The sequence below is a fragment of the Gossypium arboreum genome, chromosome 7, assembly GCF_025698485.1.
Source record: "Gossypium arboreum isolate Shixiya-1 chromosome 7, ASM2569848v2, whole genome shotgun sequence".
Taxonomy (NCBI): domain Eukaryota; kingdom Viridiplantae; phylum Streptophyta; class Magnoliopsida; order Malvales; family Malvaceae; genus Gossypium; species Gossypium arboreum.
This window is the reverse complement of record NC_069076.1, coordinates 88,855,842-88,868,824: the sequence shown is the minus strand read 5'-3', so window position 1 is coordinate 88,868,824 and position 12,983 is coordinate 88,855,842. Positions and strand designations below refer to the sequence as shown.

Here is a 12,983-nt window from a genome sequence, read left to right as displayed (position 1 = left end):
TTACATTACAATCCTTTATCAAGTGGTTCAGGGACAAATCATATTTCTTGGAAATGGATGGTTACTAGAAAGTTCTCCATCGAAGAGACTTATAAGCATCTTTGTTGTACCACCAGTCCGAATTAGTTCAGGAATAATAAAGTTATTTGGAAGATGAAGACTCCCCAAAGACTATGAACCTTTTTGTGGTTGCTTGTTTGGAATAAACTGTTGACAAATGAGGAGCGTACAAGGAGAGGTATGACTTTTTTCCTTTTTTGTGAACCATGTGGAAAGATAGTGGAATCATCAATTCATGCTATGAGAGATTGTGATTTCACTCAGTCTGTGTGGAAGTCTTTATAATACCTATGGCCAGTTGGAATGGTTTCTTTAATTTACATGTTGGGTGTTGGGTACATTAGAATATCATGAATAAAGGGAACCTAAGTATTGATAAGGGCGAATGGCCAACTTTTTTCTCAATTGTGACTTGGTTTCTTTGGAAAAGTTATAATGGATTCATTTTCAATAATGCTAGTAGAATTAGTCATGAACTCATTGCCTCGACTCTATCTTGGGCAAAGTCTTTTGGTTTTAGTGGAAATATGGAATAGTTGGCTTATTTTTCTAAAACGAAACAAGGGTGGCAGTGTACTGATTCAGGCTAGATCAAGATTAATGTTGATGGATCGGTATCAATGAGAAATACCAAAACAGCTATAGGAGGAGCCGTGAGAGATTCAAATGGAAATTGGTTAACGGGTTTTGATATGGTAACAAGGGTGTTCGATGTTTTCAGATTGAGGCATGAGCGGTTGTGGAAGCTTGAAGTTGGCTTGGTCAAAGGGTTTCACTCAGGTAGAGGTTATTTGTGATAATGCAATGTTAATAGATACTATTCGAAATGGATTCACATCAATTAGTAACATTGCAGAAGTCCGATTAATACATGAATGGTGCACTAAGGATTAGAAAGTGATGTTTATACTTGTTTTGAGAGAAAGTAACAAGGTAGTTGAGGCCAGTGCAGCAGTAGGGAAGTTAAATCAATTACTTCTTCTTACAAATCCACCACAGTATGTTACAAGACTGCTAGAGGAAGATGTTCATAATTCACTATATAAGGATGCCTTTATCCCCATACATTCCTAGTTTTTTAGGCATGTATTTTCTATTTATCCCTAAAACCTTAATATATTTTAATTAGGTTAGAATGATATTACTTTACATATAATTAATGAATTTAAAAATAAACACATAAAATCACGTGTAACACATGTGACATTGGTAACTAGTTCCACGTAAAAGATTATATAGATATATAATAATTTGAATAAAAAGCACTTAGGGTGGGTTTGGATTGGCGGTGCATTTACTTGTGATTAGTGTAAAAACAGCGGTGGCGGTGAGATTAGATATTATAGCAATACTGTAGCGTAAGACAAAAAAAATAAGCTAAATGCACCGCACCACCCATCTAAACCCACACTTACAAAATGATATATATATGTAAGGATAAAAGAAAGAAGGAGGAATCCACTTATATTGATGTAAAACTAACATGGATTTATATATTTTTATAACTTATTCTACTATTGATATTCTAACAATTCAACCGTTAAATTTCATAATGTTCCATTAATGTAGATTAAGCATGTTAAGTTTGAAGCAAAGCAATTTTACTATTTATTTTACATAAAAAACTTCCATTTATTAAATATATATTAATAGAGACAGATTTTAGATCGATCGATATAGACATTAGAATAAAAGTATAATTATATTGATAAATTCAATGTAAAAATTATGAAAAAATTATAAAATAGTATTAATTTAGTATATAGAAAGAAAATAACTAAAATACAAAAAGTGTCTAGTTAATAATCATTAATTTTAAGAATCCATATATTTTGTGTTCACACTAACTTCAAATAGAAAACTAAAGATTTGGTTGCCTTTAAAATAGCATGCTTCAATTACAAATTCTGCAATCCCATGAATTGGATATAATCTTTTTTTATAAGGGTATAGATGTATTAGTAATTAGCATATCTTCTAAGAATAAATTATTTACTTGTTCATGGTACAATTACAATTAACTGTATTGAGCACGTATTTTGCATGAGATTTCATGCAAGTTGACAGGGGTCGAAGGATTCTCCCACTGAACAAGTTCCCTTATTCCTTCTTCAATCATTCGGGTTTCTGCAATCAAAACTTTGATGCAATACCCCATGCAACTCAAACTTAACACCATTTGGCTCTTAATCTCCTTCTCACCTTCAATGCCATGGATCATATCCACTGCTTCTTTCGAATGTTGAAGAAATGAACTCAAAGCCTTGTTCAGCTCATCTTCGTCCTCTTCTGAATCGGAAACCCTGAAAAAATTCGGGCATGGGGGTTTTCCCATCTCGATATCATAAGAGATGCCATCCTTTTGAAGTCCCTTGTCAAGCATAGGGATCGATGTGATATTTCCGAGGCATTTTATTAAAGACCCAACTGACCCTTTGAAGAGTTTAAGGTCACCGTCTAGTTTATTTACAGTTTCCTTCCAAGAAGTTTCGAGTTTTTGTGACTCTTGTTGGAGGAACCTTATTGCATGAGTGCCAAAAAGCAGGAGATCCGACATCTTTGACAAAGACCCAAAAAGCTTACCATGGCAAGCACTATGAAATGGCAAAAACCAAAAATCAGGTTCCACCTCAGCTTCTCCAATGAATTTCCCTAGCTGATTCACATGGAATTTCAACTTTTTGTGACTCTCTACATGATTGGCTTGGAGAGAGAGGTTGTCGATGCATTCATGCAATGTCCCCAAACTTTTAGAGAGCTCGATTTTGGCCAAAGTTGAAGCTCTTTTGGGTTGGAAAAGAAGCTCTACCCCAATCGAACAAGACAATCCAATAAATGTTTCAATGATTCTTGCAATGGCGAACTCACTTGGTGGACCAAAGTTTTTCCTTCCCAATATCAGTAGGGCTCCAATGACAGCAGATATTCCACCTGCCTGACCATACATCTTGCTTTGCCTTAGGAAACTTGTGAAGATGAACCAAGGAAGAAGAGACAAAAACCTGATTGGCAAGAGCCTTTCGAAAAGAAAGCACCCTATAACTCCATACACTGTCCCCAGAACTGTCCCTTGTGCTTTAATATTTGCAACCTTAAATGTCGCCTCTCTTGCGGCAGCAAAGCTGATTGCAACCGGGAGTCCCGACCAGAATCCATTGGGCTTACTGTATTTCAGCCCAAATAGAACTGCACATCCTAAAGAAAGTGAGAACTTCAAGGCCGGCTTCACCCTTCGGCTATTAAGACCACAGCTGCTCCAAACCTCCTTGAAGGAGAACCCATTTTGTTTCGACTTCCCATTTTCCAGAACCGGTTTTTTGGTCCTTGGCTCCGGCAACGACTTACTATGGAGAAGTTTCATGCAGAATAAGAAGAAAAAAGTGGGTAAATCTTGGTGGGATTGTGGCATTGTTTGGAGAGATTGGAAGAACTTGGTAACATCTTCAGCATTTGATTCCGGAACAGTACTGGAATCACCCGGGACCAAACACTTGGACTGTCTTATGGTACAGCTAATGTGATCTTCTAGCCTGAGCAAGCCGTCTTTGAGTTCTCCATCATCCACCATTAAACTCCCTGGAAATGAAGGAATACTCTCCAAAGCAATTTCCATTCCTCTTAAAGCCATCTCCATTTCTTGCGGGTTCTCCCCTGAGTTCATGTAATAGGGTCTCAGAAACTTGAACGGGAGTTTCTCCCATTTCATGCTCCCCTATTATCCACAAGACCAACGAAAAAAAAAATAAATCAACTTGGTTTAAACTATTATCAACGTATCGTACGTAGCGTCAAAACTAGATCTTACTTGGAAGCGTTTAATGCTTTGAACAAGTTTATGTGCGGCGGCGTTTAATAGCTTTGCTTGAGAAATAAAACCAGATGCCGCTGCTTTATCTTGTGCGCAAAGTGCCTTAACGAAAAGTTTCAGCCTCTCCGAGCTGTTCTCCGCCAGTTGTTTGCAGCTTTTCTTGGCCTATACAAATATTATTTCTCTCTCAAAAATCAATGTTGCATTTTACTTTTTTGTAATTATAATAAAAAAGATAAGTTTTAGTATGTAAACTAGTGGAGTTCAAACGTCATAATTTCAACACTCCGTTATGATTTTAGGATTTTCTTTGGGTACGGCATTAATGTACTAAATCCCTACTAGATTTATCTTCAATTCTCTTCATTCTTCCAAATTGTATATTAAAATGAGGATTTACATTTGACAGAAATACTTTATATTTTTAATTTTACCAAGTGTCATTATTTTTTTATTTTAAATTTTACTGTATTGAATAATTTTCTTCTTAAAATAAATCTGCCCTTTGTAATGTTAATTAAGATTCTTTTATGACATAATAATAAATCCTCATCAATTTTTTGGTAACAAAATCCCGATAGATTTAAATTTATGTTTTAAGAATAAATCCTGATAATACTTTGTTCACTAACCTCGCAACAAGCCAATCTTGGGTAAGGAAACATTAAGGCTAAAACGCAGGCCAACACCCCGACCGCAGTGCTAGCCGCCACATGCACCGGATGCATGATTGGTTCCGTTTGGCCACCATTAATGAAACCAATAACATAGACTATAACAATTTGGCCCAACGCTATTCGCTTGGCTACCATGTGAGTTGCTTCCGGCAACACCACTATCATCCCCCCTAAAGCCACCGCAAGGGCCGTGGTTCCACTCGTTAGCTTGGTTGGTCGTATCAACCACAGGCTCAACATGGCTGGTCCAAGGCTCTGGACGGAGGCGTAAAGAGCCAGCCAGCAGCCGTGCAACGTGTCACCCAACGTGGCGTCCGTGACCACTAGGATGACTGTCACGTAGGAAAATGCAGGGAATGCCACTTGACTTTGGACGGAAGCTGGACCGTACAAGGTGATGATGCCTACTATGGTGCAGGCTAAGGCGGTGCGGAAGGAGGAGGCTAGGCAGGTGAGCCATAACGCCCTGGCTCGGTTCGATTGCTGTTGTGCGGTTGGCATTGTGGATATGGAAAGGCAATTAAATTATGAAGAAACAAGACAAGGTTTAGCAATGTGTGTGTGTGTCTGTCCTTCGTGGCTTGTTCTACCGAATGATGATTTGGTACGGTGGGGGAAGATTGAGAGCAGGTGTTTGGGTTTTTAACGAAGGGAGAACACAACATGTGGAACTTTGAGCCACGTGGAACATCAGTTGGTCCACTTGTTTAATGCTTGGTTGAGTCATTGACACTGTTGAATGTCTAGATTATGTAATTAATAATGTTGGCTCTGCTTTTAGCCGAAATTAAATCCAAGATAATCTTATTATAAATATACAATACAATACATAATCTTATTATGCATGTAATCAATAATGTTGGCCCACACCATAATGTAAATCTTTTAATTGTTTCAAATTTTCCCTTAATTTTTTTTTTATTCATATTCTTATTTTTCAAAACATTCAATAAATATGTATGATATGGAAAAGATTCACCTTGATAGAAATGCTTTTATTCGTCAAATTTTCTATTTACATTGATTGCTAGTTAAGTTAAAACTCTGCCACTTATCTGTTACTAACAACCTATTAATTATCTTTATCAAAATTTACCCAACTTTTAGCATTGTGCATGTGATTTATATTGGTTAATATTCTCCTACTTCTTGAATTTCATTACTTCTCACCTATCTACCATTTACATTTTGTACTTAGAAACTTATTTATTCTACAATTTTAAACTTAAAATAATAAAGATAAGTAAAAATTATTGTAAAAATAATATCTTTTAAAATAAATCATGGAGCAATTAATTTATTGATAACTCATGCATAAAAATAATATTTTAACAATTTAATTCATGCAAATCATGAATTATTAAATTTAGAGTAGATTAATATAATTATATGTAGAATATGTTAAATAATTAAATGTTTGATTGTGATATGGTTATTAGGATGGGGATGATTTTGAAGCTTAAGCAATTTGAAAATAAAGATGAAGGAGGACTTTAATTAACTTGATGGTGTGTGTTAAAATAAATGATTTTCAAGGCTGCCGCCGACAAGAGAGGAAAACATTAGAGTTTTTTTATTGGTTTGAATTAGAGGGTTGCACACTGATCTATACTTATCTTTTGCCAAATAGGTTTGTCGAGGGAATCATGTGTTTAATGGCAGAATCAAAGGAATGTTAGCACTTAGCAGTCAGCAGCACGGCCTTTAAGAATAAAATTCCTTTGCTTTTTTACTTAATTTAACTTATCATGAAAATATATCCATTTTTCTTTTTCACACATTCACTATAGCATTACCATTAATTATATATTTGTGTACACAAGATTTTCCTCCTGACAATATTATTCATAAAATTCCATATCCATTTTCTTTACAAGGTGATGTTTGATAGGTCGAAATTCTAAGAACGGATGAATTTGATTTATATTATAAAACTATTTGGTATATTTGTTAAAATTAATTACATGACAAATTTATGTTTTTGATAACAGTAAATTTTTATTTTTCAAATTATTTTATTTTTAATTTAATTTAATTATTATTTTGATAATTTTAGATAAATATAAATGACATAATGATTCACTTGGTCCTTTAATTTTACAAAAAAGAGTTTTAATCCTCTATTAAATTTTTCGTCTTTTTAGTTCTTAAATTTGTATTTTTGTCAAATTACTTCAAAATGGATAGAAAAGTTAGTGTTTTTTTAAAATTTACTGATGTGACATATCGTGAATTTTCACATGGATGACACATCAACATTTAATTAATATTTTAAAATTAAAAAATATAATTTTAAAAAAATTAAAATAATTGAAATTATTAAAAGTATAAAATTATTTTAAATTTTAAAAATAATTAAATGTTGACATAAGATACATGTGGATTGATATCAAAGCCACATGGATGACATGTCAACAAAGTTACCAAATGTTAAGTTTCCTGTACAATTTCAAGTGATTTAATAAAAATACAAGTTCAAGGGCTAAAGAAGGTGAATAATTAAATTGAGGGTCAAAAAATTATTATGCCTTAATAAAATATAATAATGTGAATATATAATTTTAAACAAAAATAAAGAGATCATTTATTTCAAATATTATATTTTTAAAAAAATAGAAGCAATTTAACATTTCTAAAATTTTAAATTAAATTAAAAATATTAATAAAATTATCAAACACAAATTAAAATTCCTTCCATTAAATTAAAAAGAGTTTTAATACTTTTTGAAACACACCTAATTTTTAAAAGTATCTTTGCTAATCAAATCCTACCTTTATCTTAGTAATATTTTCAAATCTAGAACAAAATGTCAGAATTCATAATAAATATATTTTGCCCTTTTTCACGTTTTGTTTATCATTAATCACATTTTACCGCATGATATTTACAATAAAATTAAAAAGAAAAAGAGAAGAAAAGAAAGAATACACAATAAGAAGTGATTGATGAGACACAAGAAAAACACTAAAAGGAAAATGATTTGTATTCTAACATTATTTATAATTTATACTTTTATATTATATTTAATGCTATAAACCTATTATATGATGTTACCGATTAAAATTTTAATTACCTATATTTATTTTAAAATTTTTAAATAAAATATCTGTATATAATTATTTTCATCAATTAAAAGTTAATTTATTTCTAAATTATTCATACTCAGTGTTTAACAAACATACAAAATTATCGATTGAGTATTAATTCGATTGGTATTGGTATTGTTGTTAAAGTAGGAGGATGTGGATTCTAGTGTGCTGAAGCACATTATATTAAGGGTTTGGGAAAGACTATTAGTTAGTTTTAGGCATTATATTAAAAAAAATAGATATAATAAGAACGTATAATAAAATTAATATTTGAAAAAAATAAACATACAAAATTAATATGCATCTAGATACGGATCAAAATTTTGGATTATGGTTTTGTATATTTCCTTGGAAGCACGAGTAAATTGCGATTATACTGATTTTGATAACTAAATAAAACAAATTTGTTGATCCTTTGGTTTGAGCAAATCTTAATTGGGCTATATTATATATATATTATTATGTATATCCACATGGGATAAGGAGAATTAAACAAAAAAGGAAAATTAAGGATTAACCTAAATTCCCAATATGCCGAACCACATTCGTCAGCAATATGCATATCATGACTGTTAACTTAAAAAGGGAAAGCTTTTCTTCTCTTGGAAAACCCTTCTTCTTCACGTTTGATTGTTATATTTTATATTTTTCATGTCTAAGAAACAAATAAATACGAATAGAATGTGTCACGTTAATCATATCAAACATATAGATTGTATTTATTTCATTATTTTTTAAAAAATATTAATGAGGATATCTTCATTAAATTCTATGGTCAAGTAGCTAGATGGTAAACCTGATACGCTTACTATTATAGCTTGAGCCAAAGCTGACAAATCTAAATTCTAGGATGTAAAAAAGGAGATAAACTAGATATAGATTAGTTAATTATAAAATAATAAAGTTAAAGTGGGGTTTCTCTAGATTTCCACTGACCTTATTCGACTTGCTGAAGTTTACCATTATGGTGTTCTTTGAAGAGAAGGAAGGGTCAAGTGGGTCATTGCTAGCTGAATCCTCTTATCAAATTGACATTAGTGCTTTAAGTTAGTTAAAGCAAAGCAGAGCTGCTCTTTGTACACTACTATATAATTCCCTCACTAAATTTTCTTTCTTTCTTTTTATTATTATTATAATAATAAGAACGAAAACTAGAATAGATTTGGTTTTTAAATATTAAATTATAAAAGAATAGATCATACTTTTTTCTTGGCAGCTCTGATTTTATTTGCCCTAATAAGCTTACGTAGTTGAGCTCACGAGCTTTGGCTTTCATGGTTTTATATTGGAAGACATTCAATAGTAAACGCATGCCCCCCCCTCAAATGCACTGAGCCACTAACCCTTTTTTTTCTTCCCTCCTTTTGGTGTGGGCTGATGCCATTAAAGTTTCAAAAGGTTTTAATTTCATGGGGATCAGTAGCTGCCACCGTGTATGGTGGGATCCAATGTCAGACTGTTATATTCAATTCTTTCATCTCTTTTTATACCAGAAATATTAGTTCCCAAGGATAGTATAGTATACAGTATCGTATATAAAATGTTTTACTTAACGCACTTACGTTTTATTCATAATTTTATACTGTATTTTCTTATATTGCATTACACAAAATCTGCATATTTTCCTGCAAGAAGACCAATGGAAAGTCATTGTTGTCTTAACTTTCATTGGGTGTGATGATGTGATTATTCAAATGGCAATAGCTTGGTTCTAAGGTCTTGTTATATGAATTATTTTATTGTGTTTAAAGTACCATCTCTTGTGGACATAAAAACAATAGTTAATGTACCAAATGGAATCTGGGTTTGGTATGAAAATTCAATGTGGTACCAATATATATATTTTTTGTTACAATTAGGTACTTAATTTTGTTTCTGGTACCTAAGTGGAAGTTTTAAAATTTTATCCAATCAATAGTTGACAAGTGTTTTTGTTTGAACATTTTTAAATAAGTTAAAATCTTAATATATTTTTCGTTACTTTTATTATACATAATATAATATCGGTGTTAAGCTTAGGTACTACTTTATTTAATAGAAACAAAAAATTAAGTACCTAATTGGAAAAGTACCACATTGAACTTTCATACCAAACTCAGGTGCCTTGTACTAAATTAACTCTAAAAACAATGATGATCAAAATATATAAGAAAGTAACATTGAAGATATAGGGGTAAAAAAGAAAAGAAGAAGAGGGTAGCAACAAACTAGGGACTAAAATGGAAGTGCCCATCTCACATGTATCTTTATCTTGTCTTCCAGGTGATTCAGTTACGAGGAGAAGGTTATATGAAATAATAGTTTGACGTAAGACAAAGGCAAAATGAATATCCAAAAGGGAAAGAATATGAGGAAGACACATGGGAAGGTTTTGTGGTAGAGTCGAGACTGATATGTCTTTATCAAGGCCCCAAAGTCCAAACACCATTTCCATCGAACAGGCAGCACCACTATAAGTGGTGGGATAGTTGCTTAGAAACTGTGAAATTCGATTGGTTACATTGTCCCTCACACCATCCACTAAACCCCAGTATTTTCAAGATAATAAATTACTGACAACGAGAAGACCATTACTGCAACAGAAATTTTATTACTAGGAAAATTTCGAGCTTACCCGTCATCCACATTTATCTAACATATAGGGTTTACTTTGACAGTCACCAACTCCCCACTACCTTCAACATTTACTGTTCGGATATATTTGTTTAAATGCAAAAGATCTTAGGGTTTTGTTAATGAATTTAAAAATTTGTCTATTTATAAACAGTTAAATTAAATTGGTTTAGGTTTCCCTATAACTTAACATATTATATTTTTAATGTTCATGTATTATTTATAGATTTAATCTTAAATGTTGTCTAAAATGAACCCATATTATAAAGGAATTCAATTTTTGTTTTTTGAGAAAAACTCATTTTTTGAATCTTAATCTTAAGCTCCAAAAAGAGGATGAATTTGCATGAGTACGTTAGTATATATGTTAAATGATTCCAATGCATATAATAAATCGATGAGATTCAATGGATTAATATATGTAAAGTTAAACTGTTGGAATGTCAAGGAAAGTCCGGTGTGATGAAGCAGGTGAAAAAGAAAGCAGAAAGGCAAGGAAAATGGGAAAGGTTTGGTGAGCATTTTCATTTTATATGTATATGACGAAAGCAGCAAGGCGATGCGACATTCTTTTTATAAAATAATGATAACCTATCCAATTCCAAAACCCTTCTTTTCTGTCTGCGCACGTCACTTGGTATTAGGAATCCCCAAAGGTCAAAAACACAGTCCGAGGCGTCGCGTGCCCAAAATCACAAAAGTGGGAAAATGCTGTTACTGTCCACAGAAAGTAACGTCTTGGAGTTTGGAATAAAAAATAAAAAATAAAAAATAAGAAGTTAATTTTGAAATTTAATGAGGTAGACGAGGGCGAAGTTGGTAAAATAAATTGTTTTTTAAATAATATTAAGAAATTATTGATCGATAATTATGGTTTTTAATATCATTAAAATTGAGATGGTGTTTTAAAAACAAAGTACGGTAGATGGGGTTTTCTAGGTTGTTGTATTCTTTTTTTTTTAATATCATTAAATTAAGATTTTTATCGTGTTTTAAAAACAAACAAGTGTATTCTAATATTAATATAAGCTGATTTAGTATTGTTGTAACATCTCAAACTCAACCTAAACGTTATGATTGAATTTGAAAATGTCACAGAGAATGGGTTTAGTAAATAGAGTTGTTACGTAAAGTCATCTCAGTTTATTAACTCATATACTTTATAACTATTTTCAAAAACGTTAATTAACTAGTTTATTTGGCAAAACTTATTTTACAGCGAAAGTTTAACAAGCCCGTTTCATTTTAGAAATTCAATTCGTATTTAGAAAACTTCTTTTTGCTTAAAAACCTTCAATTTCATAAAATATTTTATCAAAGCATACAAATTATAAAAAAAAAAACCAAGAATCAACCGTTAAAAACTATAAAGTCTAGAGAGTCCCAGAAATTATAAACTCTCAAATGAAAACCAAAATCATAAGTAAAGCCATTAATTGCCAGGTTTAAACTGTTTACGGTCGAGTGGTCATCGTTGAGTCTCCGCTGTACCGATCTGCTTAAGTTTGAGGATTACTTGAACAGAACAAACAAACAGATGTGAGTTTTCGTAAACTCAGTGTGTAACCCAACAGAATTAGACATGCAAAACATACAGAATCATACACACAATCAGATACAATCTCAAATTCAGATAGCAGAAACAGATATGCAAAATCCTATCCCCATCCTCTACACACCAATTTCGACCATCCCATCACACCATGTGGGGTTAAAAGCCATTGCTACATACCATATCGTGCCATTACGACACATATTAGATAATATGCAGCCAACCTGCCAGAATATAGATGATAACGCCGTATAGAACACTTCATCCATATATACCAATCACACCCCAAAATAGTTACATAAATCAGATACAGAATTTATAGATTAGACATGCTCAACATGCTAATATACAGATATCAAATATATATATAACTGATCAGACAAACATGCTTAATAGAGTCCTACTCAGAGCATATTATCAGATTACCAGTTCACTTAAACTAGGGTTTGGTTAGCCCTTACCGACCCTACGATAGGCCTATAATCGATTGAAATGACCCGTGCAACCCTAGGGAAAATTTCAGAAAAATGAGCCCCCATGCTTGTGTGGTGGGCCCACACTCCCAGATTAGCCTTGCCTATGTGGCCCATACGACTTGGCCCAAAAACCCACACACCCGTGTGGGCCTACACGCCTAACTTGGCCTAGCCTGTGTGGCCCACACAGCCATACTCAAGCCACCACACGGCTGTGTCCTGCGCACTGTCATGCCTTTGTTAATCACACGGCCGTGTCTTGCGCACGGCCAACCACACGGGTGACCACATGTTCGTGTGGAGTCGACAGAACAGTTTTTCGGCTTTTGTCGAAATTCGATTTCCTGTTTTTCGGGTACACACCTGGTACGGTTTCGATGCAAAAATACTCCTGAGTCACTCAGCACTTAAAATTGTCCAACATAACACTAGATTAGTCGTTTAAAACAAGACTAAGCCAAACTACATCGAGATAAACAACCTTTTAAACTACCAAAACCTTTACCTTCGAACGAACAACGATGATTTTGCACAACTAGAGTGCCGATTAGCAGTAACCAGCCCTTGAACTTCTCTTAAACCACAAAACGTGTAACACCCTATATCCGTATCCGACACCGAAATAGGGTCCGAGGCGTTACCAGACTCAAACATAAACATTCATACAAAACCGAGCCATAAAATTTCATTCAACTTAAAACCATTCA

The 12,983-nt window shown here is 32.9% G+C and overlaps 1 protein-coding gene across 1 annotated transcript; it reads right to left on the bottom strand.

The window, feature by feature from the left end:
• Nucleotides 1-1,982: 1,982 nt before the first annotated feature.
• Nucleotides 1,983-5,194, bottom strand: LOC108487760 (uncharacterized). Its single transcript, XM_017792124.2, has 3 exons — nucleotides 4,501-5,194; nucleotides 3,866-4,033; nucleotides 1,983-3,772 (listed from the first exon to the last, which is right to left on the bottom strand). Exons 1-3 carry the CDS (start codon nucleotides 5,044-5,046, stop codon nucleotides 2,078-2,080), a joined length of 2,409 nt encoding a protein of 802 aa, XP_017647613.1. The 5' UTR covers nucleotides 5,047-5,194; the 3' UTR covers nucleotides 1,983-2,077.
• Nucleotides 5,195-12,983: the final 7,789 nt, after the last annotated feature.